The 27826-nt window shown below is 36.7% G+C and overlaps 1 protein-coding gene across 1 annotated transcript; it reads left to right on the top strand.

Annotated features, from left to right (window-relative positions):
* On the top strand, window positions 1–27466 carry LOC129234284 (PR domain zinc finger protein 1-like). Its single transcript, XM_054868279.1, has 5 exons — window positions 1–168; window positions 18780–18899; window positions 20383–20654; window positions 24414–24466; window positions 25329–27466. The coding sequence occupies exons 1-5, from the start codon at window positions 1–3 to the stop codon at window positions 27464–27466; spliced, it is 2751 nt and encodes a 916-aa protein (XP_054724254.1).
* The last annotated feature ends 360 nt before the right edge of the window (window positions 27467–27826 follow it).

Here is a 27826-nt window from a genome sequence, read left to right on the forward strand (position 1 = left end):
ATGGAAGATGGATCCTGGGACCTGAGCAGCCTTTGCGAGGAGCAGTTCGACGAGTTGGCCGTATACCTGGTCCGCGACCAGCCATGCGAGGAGGACTGCCCCAACAAGGCACAGGCCAGCCTCCCCAGGAACCTCGTGATCAAGGCGTCCCCCGCCCTCGGAGGAGATGTAAGCCGACTCTCTGTTTCTCCTGAGCTATGTGAGGCTCTGGGAAGTTGAGCTCCGACTTTGACAATGTTTACCTCTGTTTCGGTAAATAGGGAGCGGTAATAGGGAAGTTGCAACCTATTAAATGTTCATATTTTGGCTATTGGATATTGTTAATTGACCCTCAAAACTAAAAAATTCACCATCGCCGAATTTTAAAACACCGTGGTTGATTTTTAATGAATTTTTAAAAATCCACGCGCAAAAGTGCGCTCTTCTGAAACGTCACGAGCTTACCTCACAGAGCACTAATGGGCAGCTTTCCGTCGAATATCCCTTGTTTTCGTTACGGACATTTTGAGCGCGCTGATATTTTTATTTTTTAGAAATTCAATAATCCTTTTGAACACACTATGGAGGCCGGATTCGTTAAAGCACAATCTAATAATCTTCCTCAAGTAACATCAATGATGGTATTCGAATATTTCCGAGAGGATGAGAGGTTTGATGTTCCAGAAACGCGAGGAGTTAAATGCGAGGAGGTAAGCCTTACATTTCGTCTTCGAAGCCAACTGCACGTCCTTCGGCTTCTCCCGCGGTGGAAGAGCGCATGACATCACTTCCTGTGCCATTTGACATTACAATCGCTTGTACTTTAAAAATTGATTAAAAAAAAACTACTTATCGTATCGCAGAAAATTTTCACCTATGATGTTCATGCATGTTACTTTATCATATAAAAATAAAATTGAAAAATCGAAAACTTCCCTATTGGCGCTAAGTTGGGTTGAGAAACTTTCTTAGAAGTTTTTCAAAAATCTTCCAACTGAAATCCTAGCCAATAACACGTCTATTTTTCACTTAACTCCCCTAAAAGAAGTAAACATAGTCAAGGTCACAGCTCAACTAACCAGAGCTGCACTATATATACACAGTCTGACCACTGATGAGATGGAAAAGCAAACGTCCGGGTTACAGGTGGATATGGGCGCATCTATTAGTTTTCAGGGATACCAGCTGCTGCAGGTACCTCTAAATGGATGCCTCAATTGCCAAATCGATTAACTCTACTTAAAAATAAAAAATCATCATTTCTGCTTTAATAGTGCTTTATCAATGCTTAGCATGTTACCATTTATCAAAGTTTTTGTTCCGTACATTTCTGACCATGTAATGGCAGAAAATGTTGCGCGAGGGCCTGTTCACTCCTATGGATAACGCTACCTTCTTCATAATATTTCTCGACTTTTTATTTTATGGAGTTAATCGATTTGGCAAGTGAGGCATCCAAATTAAGCAGTGTCACATTGAAATTAACGGAGCACGCGCATAAAATTTTTACTTTCCCCACCTCATTCAGATGGACTCGTCTTAACTGGACGTTTGCCAGTTCCATATCATCCGTGGGCAGACTGTATCTCTCACTGTTCCTCGGAAATATAAAAGAATTCTGAGGTTTTGAAGCAAAGTGTTTGAATGCATAAAATTGAGTTAATGTTAGACATATGTAATAAAAGCTTAATTTTTCAAGATTTGTCATATTTCAAGATTTACAAAATTTCGATGTGTCACCGTTTGTTGACCAGCGGGGTCACAAACAGTTCACACTTTGAAATCTTGCAAATCGGTCCATGGCCATGTCCCCTGAGCCATGTCCCCCCCCCCCCTTCCGAACATGGGAAGGAGTTCATCCCAACGGTAATCAACTCCTTCCCATGTCCAAGCCAACACGTCAGGAATATTGTCTGTCACACAAGTGTCTTAGGCTGAAATGGTTTACACAATGAATTTTCTCATCCTGAACCGAACTCTTGGCTTGTATCCAGAAAAAAAAATGAAATGACCAATGGAATTTAATCTTGGCCGCTTCTTGGTGGCAAAGAAATAAACTCTGACTATCCAATCCACTGATCGCCAAAACGTATGTCCAATGCATTCTCTGTACCTATGGTTGGAACAAACCTAACCTGGCAGCATTGTGAAGGAATGCTACGCTTATCCTAGTCACTTCATTACGATACTGCCAGGTTTGGTTTGCTCCAAATATAGTGTTGAAAAGCAAATGTTTGTGCATACATTTTGATAAGCTACCAGTTTCTTCAACTACCTACCTCATACTGTTTACTCGATGAAATTTTTCAAAGCCCCAGAGTTCTTTAATGGGCATCCTGCGTTTTTATAAGCCATGTTCAACAAGAAGCGTTTTATACATTATCAATCCGAGAATAGCAGAGTTCGGAAATTCTTTAAAATGTTTACTGAAAAGGGAAAATTAATTTCGTATTCGGAAAATAATCAATTCAGAATGAAATGATAATTAATTTAGCTTTTCTGAGATCACCGTCTCAAATTGCCCTTACATCAGCGCCCACCGGACTTAAGCTTTTGGGAGGGGGGGGGGATTTCCAATTTTTCGAACAAAACTCCAAATTTTACCGAATGATAAATTTTATAATGAGCATAATCATTGTAACAAAAATAAATAAACTGCAATTTTGCAATGGTGTCTCCAAATTTGTCGAGTCGTCACCCCAAATTTGCCGAATAAGGAAGTTTTTGGAAATTCTCAGTGACCTACCGTGGCTTCCCATCAGGCTGTGCCTGAGCATGCGCGAGTTTCTTTTCGATGTTTGGTGCACTGACACAAGATCAAGGGTTCTCAACCTTTCAGACTCTACGTCCCCCTTTGAACACTGGCACGAGGTCCTGCCACCACCCAACCCTCCATTTTTGGTTACTGCAAATAAGATAATGTAAACCCTGAAGCTGATTAAGATAACCGAAAATGGTTATTCAGTAAAAATGCAGATAAATTCGCAAGCAAAATTTAGCTTTACAATACAAAACTTTATTTTGAATATATTTTCATTAAAACATACGAAGTAAATAAATAAATACAAGTATTTTTTTAAAGTTAAACCAGGAATTTAGCTGAAGTGAGCGAGCACATCAGTTACTTTCCCAACAGTAATCGTTCGACTGACACTGTTATTTAATGCTCACATGTCACATGTGATCACAAAAATGAGTAAAATTTTTTAAATTTTTCATTTACATATTAACGCCTCTCTTGAAATTCTCCTATGTCCCCCATGGGGAGAACCGCTGAATTAGAGAATGCATGGTGTTCGGGCAGCTATGAGACGGTGATGTGGAACAGCACATTTTCTTAAAAACCGAGTAGTAACTACTTTGGAAACCACTCCATGATGTACAATATCCCCTGTAATCCAAAAGAGCAATTTCGTGTTCGCTTTGTTAAGTCAAAAAAAAAAAAAAAAATTCACAAAATGATCCTTCGCCTGGACTATACAACCGAAGCATCTAAGTATTAAAGGAAAACACGGGATGGTTTCAATCTTTAATCAAACTATTAACTTGAACCTAATTGGTTACGGAAAAAGAGGGGAGGGGGGACATATGAGTAGCTGTTGTGTAAAATTTAGAATAAGTATTTTTTGAATTATTACATGTCTTTGAAACTTCGGCATAAAAAATGATTTATTATAGGATTTCAAAAAATTTCCTTTAGAAATATCATCTTAGTATCTCAGTATGATGTGCGGCCTGGCCACAACTGAGCAAGATATAATGCTTTTTGTGTTTTTCATAATATCGATCCCTAGTTTGAGCTGCAGTGAAGCCTGTTATTATTTCAGTTTTATTATGTTTTGTACAAGTTTTATCTTTATGGACAACAAAAATATTTGATCTTTCAAATTAATTCCTTCTTTGTGTTCTTATCGATTGCATTTGTTAAGCTTTATAAGCATGTCTTTTTGTTTGCTTAAATTAGTAAATATTGTAGCGTTAACCAAAAATCAGCTCAACTGAGCACGCAATATCACAATATGGCATTCAGGACCCACACCTTTCTTATTCTTCTGCTAATTAACGTTCACACTCAAATAACTAATGAAAGAAAAATAAAAAATACCGCATAACGATCTACTGATAAATTAGCGTCTAAATAGTCCACTTGTTTTGCTTGCATTTTAAACACGAGAGATTTTCTACAGAAATAAAAGTAGAAAACATAATTTCAATAATATACGAAATTTATTGTTTAATTTCTTACAAATCTGTAGTTAAACCGAGAAATTTTACATTTTTTCCCCTCATTTTGCCTTTAATTGAATGCCAAGATTTAATATGCACTGTGAGTTATAATGAAGATATTGTTTCCAAAAAGCACGCCCGCTTGTCTTTCATGGTTTTCAAAATTAAATCCTATTGAATTTTTCCTTAAACATTGTTCAGATGAAAGACATGACGATTTTTCTGTTTTTCAAATTGTTCTTCTTACAATGCTAATGGCAATTCCAAGCACCACGTAACAATAGATGGGGGAAGAATAAATGTTTAAATATTCAAATAAAAACCTTCTAGAAAGCGTAAGCTAATTAAAAACACAAAAAACTCTGCCTTGAGTGGCGAATCAGAAGTTAATTGATATTAAAACCGTTTCTTCGGATAGGGTAAGGCCCCTATAATGGAGGAGCCTGCGCATCCGCCATTTTGGAGCAAACTTGATCCAGTGCTTCGTAGCGATAGCATTGCTGCTGATGTTTACATTTCTTTAGCATGTGTTAAATTGAGTCAAATGGGCTGTAAATTGTGCAAACAGCTCCAAAAAACGATTTCAGCTCTTCAGATTTCCAGCAGATGCAGAAAGAGAAAAAAAAAAGGATAATTAATAGCCCGCGAACTGACTAGCAGGCTGGAAACGACGGCAACTGTTTCAAAAATTTCGCCAATGTTCACCTTCACTCATCGAGAAGAGATATAATGGAGGGAGTGAAAACTTTCTTTCGTGAAACAAAGACACCAAGCCACGTGACCGATTTTAAAGCAAGGGATTGGAAGAAATATGGTTTCTTTCGCTAGATTCACGCAGAACGTGTCAGCCATTCGTCGATGTCAAGTCACGTGACTTGAGACCTTTGCCCAAGCTTTTGCTAAGCCAATTTGGAGGGAGTAAATGAAGGATTTACTCCCTCCATTTATAATAGGGAAGTTGCAACCTATTAAATGTTCATATTTTGGCTATTGGATATTGTTAATTGACCCTCAAAACTAAGAAATTCACCATCGCCGCATTTTTAAACACCGTGATTGATTTTTAATGAATTTTTAAAAATCCGCGCGCAAAAGTGCGTTTTTCTGAAACGTCACGAGCGTACGTCACAGGGCACTAATGGGCAGCCTTCCGCCGAAGATCCCTTCTTTTCGCTAGGGTCATTTTGAGCGCGCTGATATTTTTATTTTTTAGAAATTCAATAATCCTTTTGAACATGCTATTGGAGGCCGGATTCGTTAAAGAACAATCTAAAAAATCTTCCTCAAGTAACATAAATGATGATATTCGAATATTTCCGAGAGAATGAGAGGTTTAATGTTCCAGAAACGCAAGTAGTTAAATGCGAGGAGATAAGCCTTTTACGTTTCGTCTTCGAAGTCGAATGCGTGACCTTCGGCTTCTCCCCTATCGGAAGAAGGCATGACGTCACTTCCTATGAAATCTGACGTCACAAGCGCTTGAACTTTAAAAATTAATTAAAAAAAAACTACTTATCGTATCGCAAAAATTTTTTCACCTATGATTTTCATACATGTTACTCTATCATATAAAAATAAAATTGAAAAATCGAAAACTTCCCTATTCCTGCTCTAAGCCTTCACTGTCCGACTCTCTCGTTCCCTGTTTGGCGAATGATTGTCAATAAAGGTAGCTTTCCCTGTTGTACGCTTGCTCCAATATGGCGGATGCGTCGGCCTCTCCAGTTATAGGGGCTCTAGGATAGGGGGGCTGTGATTAGTTTCATTTGTTGTAGAAAACGGAGGGTATTTTCGCTTTTAGGGTTGCAACACAAGCTTAGAGGCATTCATGTTTTTCTACATCATTGTGTATTTTAAGTATTCTTTCGAAGAAGGAATTTTTATTTTCTGGTTTAATTTGTATCTCTTGATGGGTTGCTACAAATGGCGCGGCATTGAAATTTAATTTGGATATAAATGATTTATGCTCAATAGGTTTAGAGATAAAAATCTGGAGGGCTATATCATATCATTGCTTTGAAAGATAAAATACTTTTCTTAGATAAAAATTGCACTATTTCAAGAGTAAGACAACAAAGGGTTTCTGTTATAAATGCGTACTTAATTAAGAACACAGATTAAATTGAAAGAGTAAGTTTAATGCTTTTTTTTTGGTTTAGAAAATTTAAGCATTTGACTGCAAAAAGGGTTGTTTCTTTACATACAACGCTTAGCGAAATGATTTTGCACTTTAAAATTCTACTAAGACTTTTTTGAAGATTTGCAAACTGATGTATGAAGAAATTTTGTTATTAAGGTTCTTTCATTAGTATTACTTAAAATTTAATACTAAATCGCTGCATATCAGTCAAAATTTTCTGTCATTTTCACTTCGATCATTTCTCTTTGGTTTAAAAAAATGACTTATGTTTGCAGAAAGTTGACGCATGAAAGATTTTCAATGATGCAGTCAATTGAACCTGCGTAATACGAAATGCCGAAAATTCCCAAAGTTGTTTACATTGGACATTATTCGTAATAGCCCTGAATAAGTAAAATATCTATATTTAAAAAAGAATTTTTATTTTTTAACTTTCATAATACATAGACGCAATGACCTGTATTTTGAGATTAAAAACAGGCTATCCATGGCTAATAGGTGCTTCGATGGCCTTAAAAACCAATTAAATTCAAATTACATTATCATTAAAACGAAATTAATTCTATGAAAAACATTCATAAGACCTGCTGTCCTGTATGGGAGTGAATTTCGGGCTCTCAACAGGGCAGAAGAAGAGCTTTTATTGATTTTTGAGAGAGAAATTTTAAGAAAGATTTTTGGACCAATACAGGGTGCGGAGAAAGTTCCCACAATTTTGTTTAAAACTTTTTTTGGCGTTAAAAGCGTATGTTGGCGATTTATTTGGCACATATTCTTTATTGGTATTAAAAGTATTTGAAGTTTAATCATTTGTTCTTTGTTAGTTCATTGAGTTAGTGAGCTATGAATCGTGAAAATGTGCATGTTACTGTCGTTGAATTGCACAAGAAGGGAATGAAAAAAGGGAACGAAAGCAGCCGATATTATTCGAACGACTGGATTCAAGAGTAAAACAGTCTATGACGCTGTGAAACGCTACAAGGAGACTGGAGGGACTGCCGACTGTCCACGGAATGGTCGTCCAACCACTGCAAAATGTCTGGAATAAAATAACGGTGGATGCGTGCGCGAGCATCGTCGGCGATTTCAGACTGCGGCTCCGTAAATATATTGAAGCCCAAAGAGCCAATTTTGAACAATTGTTATAATTTTTTTGTTTAATGTTATTATTATTGTTTCAATAAAGAGTTTTTATTGCTTTAACTTGTTGATTTGTTGAATTATGTGTTAGTTACAGCCTATTGAAATATCTAATAAAATTGTGGGAACTTTCTCCGCACCCTGTAAAATAAGATAACTGTTGGAGAAGAGCTTATAACCATGAAATTTACAAAAAGTATGGTGAACCTAACATCTTAAAGGCTATAAAGGCATCTCGCATTAGCAGCTCGCTAATAGCAGAATGAATTTTTATTCATTCTGCTATTAGCGAATTTACCATGTCACATCTATGAGGGACCCTGAAGGCATTCATAAATGCACATCGTTAATGATTTACGTAATTCTGAGATAGACAAAGAGGCCCCAAAAATGAATTCCAATGGGGACCAAACCTATAACCACTGTCTCCCGCTATAGAGTCTTCAGGGGGCCTCCAAATTATTGTGGACCTAGGGCCTCAGTTTTAGTTAGTCGGCCTTGACTTCAAGAGACGGTCATGGCCTGCAACAGGCTGTAGCACCAGCGAAGAAGAATATATAGACGCAATGGAGTCTAATTATATACAGAAAATTTTGACTTCTCAAAATTCAAAGTTTATGGAGGAAAAATCTTTTTCATTTAATCGCTTTTTAGCCTACAAAATTTCACGGTTTATATCTCGGGGTAAAACGCTTAGTGTCATTTGTATATTGACATTTTCTCCCGGCATCTGATGATAATGTGTTAAAGTGGTACTCCACAAAGAAAAGTTCAGCATTATCTCCAAGCAGATTGAAATGCCCACAGGTAAACAGAGGTTTTATTATCAGCGGAGGAGATTAGGTATAGTTGATACACTTTTTGTATTTTTATTTTTCTCAAAATACTTTTATGTCACAATATCAATGATTTCAAAACCTTTGTTGACAAAAAGGTTTTGATACAAAAAAAATCTTACTTTTTTTTTTCAAAATGCATCACCTTGACCCAAAGCGAATCAAGACATATACAAATGAATAAATTGTTATTCTGACTAATAAGCAACGAAACGAAGTTTTAAGAGTTTTTTTAATGAAGCGTTTCATAAAATGTTTGAAATAATTACCTGGGGTAAATGATGAACTTAAATCTGATTTACAGCTAAACAAGCGTAAGTATGGAGACCTTCTCTGAAACAGGCTCTTCTAGTTATTTCAACAGAAATTTCCTTCATTTGAGGTTTTTTTGGCCATTTCTAAGCATTTCTAGAGAAAAAATAAACTCTTAAAAATTTGCAGCTAAATTACTAGATGCATCAACTTGACCTAAGCAACTCCATTACGTTAATTCAAAAACGGTGAAAAAACAACTGCAAGCAACTTTTTTCTTTTTGATAAAATCATGCCTTCTTTTAAAAGAACAAAATGATATCTTGCTCAATTAACTACTTAAACACCTTTTACGACCGCTGATTGCAAACCGTAAAAAATTTCGTTGGTGCATAGAAAACGGTTTCTTTGGAATGACCTTCAAGCAAAAAAAGACAGGCTCTCTAGCGCACGTAGGTCAAATCAGTCAAAGTCTCTCAGTTCTGAACACATACACACTCGATATTTAAAACTCTTCATTTGACCAACTTAACCCTGTATCAACTGGACACGGTCTCCTCTACAAAAATGCTTAATCTACACCTATCGATGCCTGTTGAGCTTTCTACAACCACATACAAAGCGGAATAATTTCGAAAAAAGTGATTGTGTTCAATCACGAGCATTGTTAGTGACGAGCTCAGAAATTTTTATTCGTCTTAGCCAAAACTAGCATTTTGATTAATGTCTTATGCGTGAGATTTTTTACGTAGTTGAATAGAAAACCAAACTTTGCTAACAAAAATATTCATTTTAGCCTTGATTTTGGTACAAGCGTGACCGTATTATAAGAGTTCAGCTATGTACTTCTTTTCTGTAACGAATGCATTTGCATTCGTTACAGAAAAGAGATAAAATCCTCATCCAGACGATTTGATGTGGATTAAATAATTTAATCCACATCACATCGTCTTCAATTAAACTACAGCACAACTGCTTAAAATTTAATCAAGTATTTTAGAATATGTATATAAGGGTGCATAATTGATAAAGGTAGGCGAATCTCAAGTTTGTTCCACGTATATTGCTCAAAATCTATGATTTTATGCAAGGAGTTGTAGGGCATCAGTTTACCTCGCCAAAGTGCGTCAGACCCTGAATGCAGGGAAAAGTCTGGATCTTGTTTCTGCATTTCGTAGATACTAATCATTTTCTGTTGTACAGTAATATTTCAATTCGTTTCGTTGTCTATTTCGGCCAAGTTCGGTCACTTTAGCGTTCTTTATTCCCTTCTGTATGTAAAAATTTCCTTAAAAAACGGTTCATTTGGTATATTTCCTTGCTAACAAACCTTAAGTTTACCGCGAAGACAAACAGCTCTTGAACTACTTTGAAACTTAGAGCTTTATTTATCAGTGTGGTCTGCCTTGTGTGCGTCAAATAAAGGGATTTTTATGAAAATTCTATTAAAAGAATATGTTGGTTATAATAAAAAACAGGAGTTCGGAGAAAATGAACTTTGCTCATCGTTGTTGTAATTCAATGACAAAAAAAAGAAATATATATATATATATATATATATATATATATATATATATATATATATATATATATATATATATATATATGTTATGCTCATTATTTCGGGTAAATTACTCTTACTAAAACGCAGATTTTAGTAGTACTCATGATGCAGAAATTCATCCACACTGTGATGAATTTTCCAGATTTACAGTTGATGATTCTTTCTATATCCCTTTGTTTCCTCAAGCTCAGAACTATTTTACGAGATTTTTTTGCGTTTTTTTCTAGAGTTAAAACTTTGTTTAATATCTTCAAGATCCTACGTTTTCATAAAAATTTCTCTATAGCAGTTTTTAACATAAATGTTGATTGATGATCAATTTATTTTTTCTTCTCAATATTTTGTCGTGCGTCTTTAAGCTGGCAAAAGGGGTTAATTAGAGCTCAAAAAAACGTGTATATAATTTTAATTCCGGTTAGTGTCTTATATTTTGTATAACCTCACGTCACGGGGTAGGTCAATAGTACTGAGCACATTTCATGTGGGGAAAAAAGCAAAAAAAAATGGAGTACGTACATGTTAGTTTCTTTTAATTAGAAAGTCAACATAAAGCACTTTTATCCAATTCAATTTTAACCATTATTTCACATGAATTCCGTTTTTTGGCACGCAAATTTTTAAGCCGACATTCAATTCCACACGTAGTGTTTTGCTGCATTTCAGAAGGTATTTCTTCAATGATTGGAACGATTCATTATTTCAGCTCATTGATATCCAGAGCTCGAGTTGCGTACGTTCGGTTACAACGCATTCGCTTTCATCTTCTTCTCTACATAGTATAAAATAAAATGAAGTATAGAATCAAATTTAAGAAATCTCGATTCCATTCAAATTGTGAACCATTTTCTTTCGCATTTTAATTCCTTAACTTATTTTATTTTATGTTTCCATGGTTACGCATTTTAAATCCATCTTTCTGAATTTAATTTCTTAAAAGTATTTTAATATCTGTCGTCATTGTTTGGAAAGGAAATCATGATGTTTTTTAAATTTATTTTTTACGCCTGATTGTTGAATATACATCACTTGACATAATTTTTATTTTCAAGATGGACCGGGCGAAGCCGGGCAACGCCAGCTAGTGAAATCATAAAACGAACATTGCCATTTCCTTTAACTTCAGCCATTTGCAGACTCTGTCAATCAGTGAACTTTCGCGATTCATGCTGTCGCTCATCGTGCCAGCTTTTGCGGGAATCAATTGAATTTTAAATTTATGCAGTGTGAAACTGCTTTACGTTGTATGAAAAATGAGCATATAAACTTTGAGCTACAATATGAGTTAGGTAATTCAAGAAAATACAGAAAATAGCTATTTCAGGCTACAATAGAGCCTCTTCATCAGTGCAAAAAGCTTACCACACTACAAGAAAGTCGTGAAAGAACTTAAAAGACCTCAGAACGGAAAGACTTTCTCGTTGTGTGGTGAACTTTTTTGTTCTGATGAAGAGGCTCCATTGTAGCCTGAAATAGCTACATGCTGTGATTTCTGGAGAATTTGTGCTTTATTTACGTTGTTTTTCACTTTAATCATGTTTTGTGTTGTCTTTCCAATAAAAAAACCAGCATGTATGTACATGAAATACACCGCCAGCTCAGTCAGTCCAGTCCTCGGCTTCTTTTTAACATCCCTTCGAAGCATTTCATTTACCCATAATGAGTTTCAGTTAAGAAATAGTTGAACTATTAAAAATAGTCCAGTCCTCAGCTGGAATGACTGAGCTGGCGGTGTATTTCATGTATTTCTGCCTTAGCCCTGGCTATAGGACGGTAACTTGCTGAGAAAACATGTATATACTTCAGTTTGCTTTTCTTTTTTCTCAAGTATCAATTGTGCCCAATACTTTTAGCTCACCCTGTACTTCGGGGCATATGTGATTTTTTTTCGAGTAACGTTTTCTGTTTAAGACTTTCCAAAACTGTTTAATATACGTCAATTCATCACTCGTCAATTTTTGGCAACATAAATTGAACGTGGTCGGAAGAAGCACATTTCAAGTCAGCTCTTTTCATTCAGCGCGGTACAAATTTTACTTCAAAATTCCTGTGAAATGTGTTACTTATTAAGTTGTTACACAACGTCAACGCTACAGGTTTTAACATCCCTTTGAAACATTTTATTTACCCATAATGAGTTTCAGTTAAGAAATAGTTTGAACTATTAAAAATAGTCCTTGTTATAGCATTTATGAGTGTAGAGTTGTTTTTCTCACTAGAATCTTAATCTTGTAAGACTTCTAGTAAAAGTTTGTTCTTCTCCTGACACTCAATTCCGTCAAATAGCCCTTTGTTTAGTCATAATGCCAGGACCCGATCAAGCCAAACTGGTGCCCAGGTCCTGAGCAGAATTTGGTGCCTCTCTCCCATGAGAAAATCCGCACAATTTTAAAGTTAATGTTTCATACTAGAAACTACATTTTTAAGGAACATTACTACATTTAAAAAAGGAAACCTGGGATTTGAATACCAAACACTTGATAGTCACCAAACTAATCACAGTTAAAATTGCCTCTTAAGGCGAAAAAAAAAAAATTTACAACTGCAAAAAAAAAAAAAAAAAAGAAAAAAGAAAAAGAAAAAAAATCTTACTAATTCTGACAGTAAGCTTTAAAAAGGCTTCTTTCTGGCTTTAACAGAGGCAAATGTGTCGATCAAATAATCGAAATCTATGTTTGATGTCACAGAATTTTCAATGGTCAATAAGGAAAACACCTGTAAATTATCCTGAGAAATGCAGCTTCTCAAATGATTTTTGATTCTTTTCAAAATTGAAAAGGAACGTTCACTGGAACAGCTGCTGATAGGCAAGGTAAGAAGAAGCTGCAGGGGTGAATCCACATTCGGAAATGTATGTGTAATGTTTAGTGATCTTATCCTTTTAAAACATTCTCCAGGAGAAGGGTTACGTTTGCAAAAATTTGAAAATGTGTTAATTCTTCTGGGAAATGTTCATCTATGTCATCCGAGTAATTTTTTTGAAATTCCAGAGCTAAGGAACAACGACTTCTTTACGCGAAATTTTTTTAACTTTATGAGTTTTTGAGTTGATTTTTAAACAACTTTAAGCTCCTTCTTCCTTAAAGTTGAGAAAAAGTAAAATAAGCTTTTTTTTTTTAAAAAAAAGGAAGTAAGTAAGTGAATTTAAACTAGGCCATTTTGGTGCCCCTAAATTTGTGGTGCCCAGGTCCGCGGACCCGCCGGACCGTGCGCTAATCAGGCCCTGCATAATGCTGAGTACTAATTTTAGATTTAGATTTCATTCTAAAATACACATTGCGTAAATTGTGCATGATAGAATAACAATGCAAACTTCATAGCAATATATTGTAAATAATCTAGTTAACTTCTGCTCTTAAAATGCATCGAAACGTTATGCCTCTTGATTGTCCTTGTATTTGATCCTTGAATTTTAATTGTGCTGGAATTTCAGAAAGAAAAAGAGATACCGCTTGTTTAAGAAACTGTTTCTTTAGTAATTCGACGATCAACTCATAGGAGAAAACCAAATTCGTGGCTTTCATCACACAACAAAGAATCGTAAGTACTTTGGCGAAGTTCTTTGACAATTGGTCCGAACCAAAAGTGGCAACCCTTTCTTCGAACGGTTTTTAATTCACTCTTAACTGGGAGGGCTCTTGTCTTGTTTTTTAATCCGGGAGTTTTGATTGGATAATCGGCACTTTTCACCCGATAGGGAGAATGAAAAGCGGCTTTTAATTGTGCCGAAGCCGAAATACGAAAGTGGGGGAATCTCGAGCACTTAATTAAAATGCGGCGAACAAATTTGAATAACAATAAAAGCACATCTCCCGCGCGCACAATGCTTATGGGAATTTTAGGAAAAGTTATTGCAAAGAGAGAGCCTTCCTCCAATAGAGAAAAAATGCCCCGAGAAAAGAAAAATGGTTTCGAAAGAAATGAGAAATTGAATAAGGTAATGAAATCAAAACTTCTTGGTTGTGCTTTTCATTTCTTTTGTAATCTTAAATCCAGTAGATTTAGGAGCGCCGCTTATTGAGTTTTTACTTTTATATTTGCACAAAAGCCTAGCTGACTTTCTTTGTGGGGTGCATTTTAATACCGATATTTCGGAGCTGTTTCTTTTTTTTTTTTCTATTATTGTCTTTTCCTTTCTGAACAGCAGTTAAAACGAATCAATTCTCATTTAGAATTATCAAGAAATGTTTTGGGGATAAGTGCTTTATTTCCTTTTAAAAAGAACGAGTTATGTTGGGAGAGTAGTGGAAGAGGTTTATCACAAAAATAACTCTCATTTGCTTCAACTGTAGAATACAACAAGATTTAGAGAAGCGTTTATTCAAAACTCTTGAACTTGATCCTCTGACTGAGTTTTTTACAGAATTGAAGCCGGTAAAAATGGGCATGGAAAAACCATTCAGTTAAAACACAAACTTTCTAACTGGCGAAGGAGTTAGAGGGTCAATTTAAAAATACTTTCATTGTTTTAGAATTGAACGCGAGTTTGCTAAGAATATGAAATCTTCTATCAAGAATTAGCGAGACAGGCACTGTTAATTGGGCTGGATTAATACCATATTTATATTTTGGGAGAAAATACAATGCTGATGTAGTTACGTTTTATTTCGAGTTCCTGATAATAGTTTTTAGATCCAAATAAAATAAAAACGAAAGGGGTTCTTTTTTCTTTGGAAGAAAAAAAAAAAACGCTGCACCAATCTTCGCTTTCACAAGAGGAACTTTGGAAACACGAGAATTTGGAAGAACTTAGGAACAGAAATCATTTAGCATTGGATAAAAAGTTAAAAGAAGCAATCTGCGTTAAAAGTTCAATTATATTAAGATGATGATATGAAAACTAATTATTTGAGTCAACAGTAAATCACCAAATATTAAACTCTCTCTTTGGCAACAATTCTTCCAGCATGAGCGAAAACTGAAAAAGTATTCTATTCCACCACCATGTATTCGTAAGCGCTAAAAAAAAGGCTAAATAATAAAAGCAAAGACAGCATATTTTTGTTGAATTAAATTTTAGCTAGAAGTCCACCTGAATCTAAACGAGCCTACTTTCCCGTAACGTCAGCTGACTTTTCTCTGAATTGTTCGAATGTCACTTTTATTAAAAGAAAACTATTTTTTAGTACAAAAGCGATACTACTTTATTCTTTCATACCGTTAAGCGTTACATTTCAGCAAGCTTGAACCTGCGGCGTCGCTACGGAGGGGAGGGGGGGGGCGATCCGCCCCGGGTGGCACCCGTCTGGGGGGGGGGACACCCAAAGTGGAATTGCAAGTTTTTGAAAGATATGAAGTAAAATGCATTTTTAAAACTACAAATTTGAAAATTTTCCGGGGGAAAATGCCGGATCCCCCTTTTGCCACCCTACTTCGCGGAGTGAGTCCTATACTCAGGATCAGGTTCATATTTTCAATACTTAGACATAGTCGTGACTTCCTTCCTATACCAAAAAGTGAACGCAGTTATCATTAACCTGTATTTGAGATACGTTTGAAATAATTAAGGAAGCTTCAATTTTATACAACTCCTTTTTTGACCTCTCGACGGGGCCAGCACATTTGCGTCTTGGGCAAGTTATATAAAAAGCGTTCATAGATTTTTTTTGTCTTTTGTACATTAACCTACTTTTAATTTCGTTGTAACAAAAAATGTAGGTGATTCTCAAAAATTATATGAATTTCATGTTTTTATAAAATATTAAAGCCTTTTTTTTGCGTTTTTAGGGGAGGGGGAGGGAGTGACACCACAATTATCGCCCCGGCTGTCAGCTATGCTAGGTACACCACTGCTTGAACTTTTGATGAATTTTTGTCACGAACATTTCAAACTCAAGCAATTGTTTCTAATACTTAAAATTAAAAAATTGGAGGAACAAATGTCATACTTAATTCCACCAAACGTCTCAATAGGCAAAAGTACATGATTAAGGAAATGTAAAAGGAGGTAACGACATTTTTTATGCTGAACAAAGGAAGCTGTTTTTCAACTTATAAGCATAATTTTTTTTTCTCTTTTCAATCGTTAAAAAAAACTTAACTAAAAATATGGCCTGCGGAAGGGGGAGATCCCTCCAACGCTCCTTTCAGATAACCAAAACAAAGGTTATGCTTCTTCGAAATGTATGAATCTGCTGTAGATAGAATAAGAGAAATTCACCTAGAGATGAAATACCTAAGATGCAGAATTCAAAATCTCTTCGTTCATATCTGCAGATCGGGCAACGGATCCAAAAATGAAAACAAACTTCCCCTGTAGGAACGTGGCTTTGAGAACCCACGTGCGAACGAGACTCGCCCGATAAGGCCATCCGATAAAAAGAGCGGATAATCTGATTTCGAAGTCTCATATCGGTTTTGCTGGAACATCTCTTCTCAAAGAGTTGCTCGACCTTGACTTTTAAGCACCTCATCAGAAAGTGAGATTCAGATAATGCAAAAGAGAAAAATAATGCTGAAAGTAAAAGAGAGGGTATACCGCGTTTGTTGCGATTAGTCTATTTTTGAACTGACATGTGCCGCATTTTGTCGATTGTTTTGAATTTTATTTTTCAAGAGCATTTCAACGTTGGGGACAACTTAGGGTTATAGGGTTATCATGTACCTATGGCCGCTTTACTTAATTGGAAAGCAATTGTGAAATCTTGAAGGAGAAGACTGCTGCAGGTTATGAGCTGAAAACCTAGTTATTTGGTCTTGAAGAAAATTTTGCAACTTTTCTCTGTTATTGTTGCGCAAAAGTAAGTCAAATACATTCCTTTAAATTCTTGCTCGATGAAAATCATGGAAATACTTTTAAGCATTGTGTGATATCACTGGCACGGAATACTGTGGCTCCGTAATAAATCCAGGGGCTGGAGTCAGGGGGGGGGGGTCCTGCTCCCTCCTCTTAATGCGGCCAAATATGGGCCAAAACTGCGTTTTGAGGACTTCAGTTTCGAGAAATTACTGGTGAAAAGCACCAGATTCCCTATTTCGTCACCTCAAAGCAACAGTAGAATATGATAAAAAAGAGAATAGGATTTAATGTAGTGTTCCCTTCTTTCAACCTATATGAATGGAAGTTTCTGAAACCTGAAGTTGTGTTTTGTATACAAAAGATGTGAAGAAATAAAAATATCCAAGTGTTGAACTAAATAAAGGCACAGTCGATAATATTTACTAGACTGAAACCATATTTTTGCTTTTTATTTCATTTTACGAAGTAAATCAAGTATTGTATTCACGAAAAAAATTTCACCAAAAAATCGGCCTTAATTTCCATTGTGCTCGCCCCCAAATGAATATTGAGTTTATTTTTGGGGTAAAAATATTTAAAGTGTTTCTTTGCTTATTCCAAGGTATTCCAAGGTATTAGCATTAAATCAGCTTAATATGAAGTCATGTGATGCACACATCAGCTCGTTTTAAATTGGTTTTCTGGGGTGATCATTAGTGCCCGAGCAATAGGCCTCCTACACACGAGGCTACTTAGTTGAATCAACTTTCGAACGGAGGCTTATTTGGAACTGTAACCCGTTAGAAAACAGAAGCAATCGCACGGCATCTTTCACACGAAGGGGAATTCATCAGGCACATGATAACGAATAACGAAAAAATAAATATCTTTATGCTTGAAAATTAAATGAATTAATAACCAACGTTTTTGGGCATCAAAACATTGGTAATTGATTCATTTAATCATCAGGCAAATGTTTGGCTCCCATTCTCATCCCGATGAGTTGAATCAACTTTTTAGTTCAGTAAGTAACCGCCCTATAGCCAGGGCTAAGGCAGAAATACATGAAATACACCGCCAGCTCAGTCATTTCCAGCCGAGGACTGCAGTTTCGTGCTTGTTAGCACTCAATACAGAATTAGCACTGCTAATTTTGTATTAGCTACCAGTTTGTTTGGCACTCTTGCGTGCTAATTCTGTATTAGCTACCAGTTTGTTTGGCACTCTTGGCTTCCTTAAGAGGTTTTCCACCTCCAGCTCAGTCACTTTCCTATGCCGGGCTGATGAGTGCTAATGAGCACGAAATTGCAATCCTCGGCTGGAAATGACTGAGCTGGCGGTGTATTTCATGTAACTTTTTAGTTGATTCATCTCATAAGGACATTGCCAAGCGTTCGCTCTGCACATTGCCAAGCGTTCGCTCTACACACGAGTAAATTAGCTGAATCAATTTGGTTCAGTTTTAACAGCGTTGTGGAACAGCTGCTCGAATAAATTTGGCTTATTAGAAGAAAAGTTGATTCCATTAATCTGCCTTTGTGGGAAGACAACGAAAAATGCCAGTCAACTAGTTGATGTGAAACTTTTTTGAAAGTTGATTCAACTAAGTGGGCTTATGTGTAAAATACTTTACACTAAGGACCCGTCTTTTTTCCATTTATGTGCTGATATTTTATTAATAACACCTCAAACACCAGAAGCTGGATTCGTCCCTTCTTCGCTCGACGACACCGTTGTTGTCCGCCATTTTTAAGCGTGTCCCGTGTCCCACAATTCTTTGTTCGCTATGTGATCTGTATCAGTGCAGCTTCGACTAATTCCTGTGCTTCGCTTCATTTCTGACATCAAACCCTTGATCTTGATATATTTCAGTTGATTTTTTTTGTTTTCATTTTCCTTATTATCAATATTTTCTTCTTTTTTCAGGTGCAGGGGGTATGGGCCACTGACTACATTCCGCGGGGCACCCGCTTCGGTCCCTTGGTCGGACGGGTCTACAGGCAGGACGAGGTGCCCCCGGAAGCAAACAGGAAATTCTTTTGGAGGGTAGGGATATTCGTTATTTTCATTCTTTAAAAAAATTGCAAATAATACTCTCTCGTTAAAAATGAATTCCTGTAATTTTCATTGCAAGTTGAAACTCTGAAAATATTTAATAATATCTTGAGATTTTTTCTTCTTTAAGTTTGATGTGGTGTGGTAATATTGTTGTAAGAAAAATTACTTAAGAGCTAAAATAAATAAAATAAAATTAATATAATTATAAATGAAATGAAGTAGCATGGCAAATATTTATAAATTTGCTTCCAGGTCAGTGGAATGCAACAGTAAGAGCATACCAGCTTTTAATGTTATGTCAGGGAGCATTGAGTTTAGGAGAGTCAGCTTGGTGGTTTAATGGCGGAAGCCATAAAGTCCCAAGTTTACGCTGGGTACGGAATCGTCCACTCTGTGGTCTCGAAAGTCCTGTAGTAGGTCATTAAGCAGCTTACAAGGAACATAAAAGGATTGCGATAAATTTCTTGCATTGCGAAGACTTTTGGAAGCTCGCTATATGTTGCACGAAATTATGTTCACCCAAATCTATCAGGGCAATTGAAGTTCTTTTCACAACAATTCAAGTTTTGCACAAATCATTAATTTGTAAAAAAATTTTTTTAGATTCATGTGTATGTAGGGTTACCAAAATTTGTGTAGGCCTATTTTGACACATTAATCAAAATGAGAGGGGGAGGGGGGGGGCAGAAGTGAGACACCGACACATTGTTTCGCGGAAAAAGCGTTCAAAAATCAGCTTTACGCATCAAAAAGTCTTTTTTACTAATTGCTATTTTTCACTGATAAAGTTTGAATGGAAGGTTTAGATGAATTTGCATACATTTTCGAGAAGGGTTAGTGATTAAGGAACCTTACTCACAGTTTTTTCTTTCTAATGTTTACAAAATAAATAAATAAATAAATAGATACATATAATATCATTTCCTTTGTTACTGGAAATCAGATAGAGTTGAAGGTTTGGATATTTCGTGACGCCCTTTTCGTGAGCTATTAAAACACTATTGTAGTTTGTCACTTGCAGCTCATTGGGCAAACTGTTTGGTGTTTTCTACTGTTATTCGACTACTGTACCTTCTTTTGATCAAAGTAGCATACCATGCTTAATCAGTTCATTTTAAAATGATATGGTAAGAGTTTTCTGCTAGCTTTTTAACAATGAAATATTTATAACCATCTTTTTGATTTAGATTTTTTAATATTTTTAAAATTACTTTTAAAACTTAAATTTCTTGTAGATATTTGTGTCTTTACGTAAGTCTTTAGGTTGTACTTTATCGAAATTTGGCAATAATCTTAGTACCATTTCAGTAATTTCGGATTTAGAAGTACTAGTACTAAACGTAAATTCGATTTGACTCCAAAGTTCATTTCCAGCATAAATTAATTTCCATTTATCTTGAGGGTTTATCTCTGCCCATGGACATCAGGAGACTTCGTACACTGTAGAGGAATTTCTGTTTTCTTTTCTCAGGTATACGACTCCCCGGAAGATTTCCATTACATCGACTGTCTCGATATCCAGCAAGCCAATTGGATGCGCTACGTGAATCCGGCCTATTCGACAGTGGGACAGACCCTGGTCGCCTGCCAGATTCGTCAACAGATCTACTTCTACACTTGCCGACCTGTTCTGCCTAATGAAGAACTCACTGTTTGGTACTGCAAGGAGTTCGCTCAGAGACTGGGTTACCCGCTGACTGGAGAGCTCATGCTACTCAGAATCAGTAAGGACATTTTTCAAAAGTCATATTGATTATTTCTTGACTAGCTTTCGCACTACTGTGATAGGAACAGGGGACCCTCGGGTGTGATTTGAGGTGATGTCTAGCTTTCGCATTCTTAATTATCTTTAAGTTACTTTACTGTGTTTCAAATGGTATACTCCTTATATCTATGGGGTTTACCCAACAAATACAAACACGGTCCGTATCTACTTCATTTAGACATGACGCAGGTCATCATTGACAATATCAAAGTTTATTGTTCGAACATTTAAAATGCACTTATAAACCATTTTAGAACTGCTTAGTCTTACTGTCTAACCACGCGGATTGCATGGAATTTTCAAACGTCCAGATAAGACGAATCTATGTGAATAAGGAGGAAAAGTAAAAATTTGATGCGCGTATTTCGCTTACTTGAATGAGACTCTGCTTCTGCAAAAGCTGACATCGATAAAAACAATAGATTCGTCCATTTCCGGCTGTAAAACGGATGTTTGTCTTTCCATACAATCCATAAGACAGTAACTGAAGTTAGCAGATTTTTTTGCTAGAGAAACTTATCCGGGTATTGTTTATTATATGAAATTGCTGCAATTAAGAATAAGTTACCATAAAAATTTAATTTAAAGTAAAATCAAAATTTTTTTTAAAAAAATCTATTTTGAGCGCGATTTTTTTTTAACCAAGACTACATAGAAATAATCACGAAAAATCTCCTCAGCAATAAGGATGAGTATGTTAACTACACTGCTTGACATTTGCTAAGGAACAATTACGTTTTTAGAATAATTAAGAATAGATAATGATTAAAGAAATAGAATTAAGTACATAGTTAGTAGGAAGGATGTGCCTTTATTATAAGTACAAAACAGTACAGAATTACTGCATCGATGAAGTAAGAACTTAAAAAAAAAATTTCCTACTTAGATGATTTTTCCACAACCACAAAAAACTGATGTAAGTCAGAATGATGGAGACATGAGTACCTTAGTATGATGTGTGATTACCAGGGACACTAATGCACAATTTGCATCTGTTTTTCATACTCTCCACTTGGGGGATATTTTCTCACTCCTCTCCCAAGGCGGATTTTAGTTCTTGTACTGATCTGAGAAGGACGGTTCTTTGCGCAAACGTCTGCCAAGAGCATCCCACGTATGTCCAATTGTATTTAAATCGGGAGATTAAGCAGAGCACTGCATACGGAGAAAGTTTTCACTTTGCAGTGTATCTGATACTTCAATGCTCCATTGTGGCCGTGCATTGTCATCCATAAAGAGAAGGTCTGGACCTACAGCCCTCCTTAAAAGACGAACATGATCCAGTATAACTTCTCTACAATACCTTTTGCGACGTAACGCTTTCTCGTTCAAAAATGTGAAGCGGTGTTCAGCCATTGTGCATGATACCTGCCTACACCATCACGCCTGAGCCGCACCGATCACGTTCACAAACAAATTTTTGTGCACAACGTGGTCCAAGCTCTCTCCACGGTAGTTGGTGACCAGAATCACTTGTCACACTGAAACGAGATTCGTCCGAGAACATCACTCTAGACCAATTTTGACGATCCCAACCAACATGTTCCATACTCCAGAGCAGTGGTTGTAAAAACTACATTTTTTTTTGTAGCGAACTACAACTACAACTACTTTGTTACAAATGTAGTTAACTTCAACTACAACTACTTTTTTCAAAATGTAGCAACTACAAACTACTTTTGATATGTAGTCGCTACTTCGCTACTTTCCAAAAAATAAGTAAATAAAAAGCATACACAATAGGTTGTCCCTCAAAAAATGTAAGTCAATTTTTCAAGTCGCAAACACTCTTGTATTTTTCCTCTTGTGTCAAAACAATCGTGAGAAAAAGTTTCCTATAATTTGCACAACGGCAACACGTGCCGACTTGCACCTGAAAGTGTAAAACTACTTGTATGCTAAGCCAAATCGAAAAAAAAAAAAAAACTTTTTTTAGAAGCTCGAAATTTCTGTTGATAAAACGTTGCCCCTGTACCCAACACCCCACATGTACCACAAGAACATTTATCAAATTAAAAAACATTTAGATATGCCACACTTGACCTAAAATTAATAATTTTATTTAAAAAAATTCATTTTTTTCCAGTTATCTTTCAAAAAATTACATATAAAATTAAATAGAATATCAAGTTCAAAAATTACTGGCAAAAACATTTGCAGATCAACAAGTACAAACGAATAATTAAAAAAAAATATATTTTAAATGAAAAATGTAACTCAACCTGAAAAAAAAAACCCAGATCTTTGAGTACTATGTGGGAGACTTAAAAATTGCAAAAAAAAACAAAATTTTCTATTTAACGCTAATTAACTACTTTTCTATTTTACTGTTTATTTTTCAGCTTGTTCATTTCGTAAAATCATACATTTCTGAAAATATGTATCAAAAACTTAATTTTTTAAAGAAAATTATAAATGTTAGGCACGTGTGGGATATCTAAATGGTTTTTAATTTGAATAAATGTTTTTGTGGTGCATATGTGGGGTATAGGAGCAACGTTTTATCAACAGAAATTTTGAGTTTCTAAAAAAAAACATTTTATTTCAATTTGGCCTAGCATTACACAAGTGCTGATTCACACTTTCAGACATAATCGGCACTTGCTGCCGTTATTCAAATTATATGATTTTTTTTTTTTTTTGGATGTAAAAGGATAAAATATAAGAGAGTGTGCGACTTGAAAAATCAACTTTCGATTTTTTTTGGGGGGGGGGAGATCCTGATACACACACACACACACCGTAAGAGAATAGAACAAAAAAGATTGATAAATTAGCTCATCAGAAGACATTAAGAAAAATGTCCGTTATCATACTCTCACACACTGTAATGCTCGTATTTATTGTAAGTCTTCCAAAACAATTCAATTTCATCCTTTTCTATAACATTTTAAGTAGCTTCTTTTTATTTGGTAATACTGTCAAAAATTTAAGCCTCGCTAAAATATTTTTGTTTTTTAATCTTCGGTCAGTTCATATAAAATTCACCAAATTTTCAACTCCCGAAATCACCGATATCTTTATTTTCGCGAAAATAAGTGCTTTTTGCAATATGAATATTGGTGAAATATGAAAATTACAACGGCAAAAAGAACTAATGGCGTCAAACAGATAGAACGTGTGACGTCAAAATGAAATGCCTGAGGTCAGCTCGTATTTTTATGAGTCTTATTTCTCATTGCATCCGCTGATGTACTTGTGTAAAATTTGAGCCAATCAATTTCGTTTGAACCTTTTTTTTTTTTTTTTTTGTTTTCAGTTTATTTAAAAGTAGTTTACAGAAATCGCTACAAACTACTATTTTTTTGTAGTTAACTACTCACTACACTACTTTTTTTAAAAAAGTAGTGCGCTACGCTACAAATTACTCAAAAATGTAGCTACTACAGTAGCGCGCTACTTCCAACCACTGCTCCAGAGTAATCTCTGTTGGCGGTGGCGTGGTTGAAGTGGGATGCAACGTACGGACTTCCGTGCATATAAGGGAACATTATTTAGTAGCCGTGAGATGGTCTTGCAGAAGCATGCGCACCGGTAGGAGTTGCAAGATTTGCAGCTATCTGTCCAGGAGTGAAATTTCTGCTCCTTTTTCGCCACGAGGGCTACATAGCGATCCTCTGAATGTGTGGTATTCTTTCCACGACCCCCGGCATGCATTTGCAAAGCATTTTCACCTTCAGCGACATTCTTTAATCGCAAGATGACACTTTTTGATACACCCATTACAGCAGCTACAGTAGTGACACTTTGACTTGTTTCCAGTCGTCCAACAGCTCTTCCACGATCGTAGGCACTCAAATGATGTCTTACTGACATTTTACTCTTAATTATTTCAAGAACCAAACAGAATTTCCAAGAAGCAACTTTTTCAACATCCTGCACTATTTTTATTAAACACCAAATTGCGTAAATATTCGTACGAATCTTGGCCAATGCATGTATGCCAATGCACATATGCCCTTGGCATGTATGGCTTGTATGCACTGACTTTTATACATGTAACGAATCTTGATCTACCACGCCATCTGAACTTGAATTTATTTCCATTGGCCAGCTGTCTGAGGCTAAAATTTGCATAAAGCACTTTTAGCAATTGTCAAGCAGTGTAGATAATGATTTCAATTAGTATACTTTTTTAAAAATTGAAGAAAGAACGGAGCCATAAGTGTTTTTTCTTTGCTGGAAAATCATTGATAACGCTGATATTACGAGAAAAAAAGAAACTGAAAATGTATCCACCGAATTAATAAAAAGTAAAGACTTTTTTCTTTTGAGTTTTTAGACTATTAAGGAATGCTTACGCAGTACCATTACTAAAGTAGTATTCAGTTGTGCAAAGCAGAAAAGTCGTATCTGCTTCTGAACTCAAACAGAAAAACTGCTTTTTCAAGTTTTACGCCTCCAAAAATTTGATTTAAAATCTCCCTTTTCAGAATTTTTTGAACAATATTTATCATTCTGAAATGACCATAAAACATTGCATATAGCTAAAATATGTTATAAAGACCCACCTCGTGACCATAACTCAATTTTGTTTCAAAGTGCAGATACGAATTTGTGAATAGCACGATAATACTTCATTGAATATATTTTTTGAAAAACACTCGTAAATGCCTAAAAAGTTGATGTAGCTCAAATTCTTCTTATTACAGGACACACCATGGAGATGGGTTCGAAGTCTCAGCAAGACGACAACCAGGCTGAAACATTAGCTGAAGAAGATAGACCTCCTCCAGTACTATCGTCTGAATTGCTACCCACAAATCCCGAGGAACACCCCCAAGCGGTAGGTGAGGTGTGCGAGAAGGATAGCTGCGCTCGAAGTGATGAGGGTTACCATAGCCATGGGAGCCATGATGACCCCCTGACCCCACCGGAAGGCGATTTGTCCGACGAAGAGTGTGCCCTGGATTTCAGTACCAAGGAAAAAACCGCAGAGAAAGCTACCAGCGAAAAACGCGTTGAGCAGGAACACAAAACTGAAGAATCAGAATGCGATGAAGAGGACTATAAAAGATTTCGTAATGCGAAATTCAAAATGTTCAAAGCTCTTAATTACAGAAACAAACAGCAGAACTCTGAAAACATCAACGCCAGTGAGAATAGCTCCACCCCAGGAACTCCTGAAAAGGACAATGGCACTTGTCACAGACCCGTTATCGTAGCTCCAGCACCCCAACGACAAGAGAGTCATGAAGAACCTCCCACACTAGAACCAAAAGATTTTCCAGAATCGACTTCAGGTTCTCGTTTGCACGACGTTTTATCAAAAAGAGGAAACTCGGCGTTCGTCGCTTACGAAAACAGCTCAGCTAAAGCACTGCGGTCTATCATTCCAAGCAGCTTGCCTTTGCCCCCACCCTCCTTGCCCCCTCACGATGGAATACCGCCGCCCGGAATATTAGAGAACCTTCTGCTTCGCCAGAGGGCAGAAATGGGAAGGTCCTCGTCGACAGTCATCAGACACGAAAATCTCTCCTCTGAGGCTTCTCCTCAGTTGTCATACCCACGCCCACCACCGATCACAGAGCCAGTGAGAGTCATCGTGTCCAATGAGTCCATTAATTCCCGTTCGGAATCCCAAATCAGCAGCACACATCAATCTCCCCCCAGACCCGAGGCCCGTCCCGTCCCAATATACCCATCTGCAAAAAAGCTACAATATGGTGGTTCGAGTCCAGAAATGCGAAGTCCAGACTCAACGGACAAGACACCGGCAGCGATGAACAGACACAGTCCACCTTACCCTTTAGCGGCTCCTCCCGCCAGCTACGTATACAGCATGCCCCCCATGTTCTCCCCTGCTCACTTCAACATGTACGCTTACTCTTTACCAAGTGAAGGTCAAAGCTTTGGGCCGAAACCGGCGGATTATGCTCAAAACCATCATCATCCATCAACACCTTTTATGCCCCGTCTGCCTCTCAAACATAAACCACCCTATCCAAACGGGACCATGTCACACAATCACCTTCCACAAAATGCTTCCCAGTCTCCTCCTCATGGCCCTCATATGATGAACAATCATCCGTACACCGATATCCCTTCTGATAGATCGAGTGCGAGTCCTTCCGGGAATTCTAATGGCTCTCATTCTGGTCCCACGCGAGGATATCGCTCCTTACCTTACCCGTTGCAGAAAAAAGACGGCAAGATGCATTACGAGTGCAACATTTGCCGGAAGACCTTCGGACAACTCTCAAATCTCAAAGTTCATCTGAGGACTCATTCAGGAGAGCGTCCTTTCAAGTGTTCCGTGTGCACCAAGAGCTTCACTCAACTGGCGCATTTGCAGAAACACCATCTAGTGCATACGGGCGAAAAACCTCACCAGTGTGACGTGTGCAAGAAGCGATTCAGCAGCACCAGCAACCTAAAGACACATCTTCGTCTTCACAGCGGCCAGAAACCATATGCTTGCGACCTGTGCCCGGCGAAATTCACGCAGTTTGTGCATCTGAAGCTGCATAAGCGTCTGCACACAAACGAAAGACCTTACACTTGCCAAACGTGCAAGAAGAAATACATCAGCGCATCTGGCTTGCGAACGCACTGGAAGACTACATCCTGTCGTCCGAATGCTGTTCCTCTCGAAGGCATGGACATGGACAAGGTGTATGACTACTTGTCCTCCGAAGATTACAGTAATTTGGACGGCAGCGGCAGCGAGGACTTGTCTGAAATAATCGGCGTGGATGAAGGCAGCGAACATCCGCCCTCTCCTGCTTGTCATTCATCAATAAACATACACATCCCGAGGTCAAACGCAAACTGCGTAATGGCCAATTAAGGTGGATGTCACCCCAGAGTGCAACTGTCATTATTTCAACCCGTTTATCGAGATCCATATTTGAAAAACTAATTGCATATAGTTTCCGTTCACTTAAAAAAAAATTTATGAAATCAATTTGAAAGAAATAATAGTATAGTGTTTTTTATGTCCAACTAATTATGATGGAGGATATCTGCGTCTTAATTCAATGAAAGTTAAAATATAAAGTCGTTTTATATCGAAAGTTAATGAGTGAAAGTTGAGTTGAAAACTAATATTTGAACAATAGAATTCAATCTAATTTATTTCAGGGAATTAAGTATATTATGGGCGAAAAATCATATTTACGAACGGGTGCAATTTTTTTCTGGTTAGATC

The sequence above is a fragment of the Uloborus diversus genome, chromosome 1 (assembly GCF_026930045.1).
Source record: "Uloborus diversus isolate 005 chromosome 1, Udiv.v.3.1, whole genome shotgun sequence".
Taxonomy (NCBI): Eukaryota; Metazoa; Arthropoda; class Arachnida; order Araneae; family Uloboridae; genus Uloborus; species Uloborus diversus.

What these genes read in the sequence shown, in the direction of transcription:
- LOC129234284 (XM_054868279.1), top strand. Translation starts at nt 1, where the DNA reads ATGGAAGATGGATCCTGGGACCTGAGCAGCCTTTGCGAGGAGCAGTTC. An exon ending in CCCCCGCCCTCGGAGGAGAT is followed by an intron (nt 169 to 18,779) that starts GTAAGCCGACTC and finishes TTCTTTTTTCAG; the next exon opens with GTGCAGGGGGTATGGGCCAC. An exon ending in ACAGGAAATTCTTTTGGAGG is followed by an intron (nt 18,900 to 20,382) that starts GTAGGGATATTC and finishes TTCTTTTCTCAG; the next exon opens with GTATACGACTCCCCGGAAGA.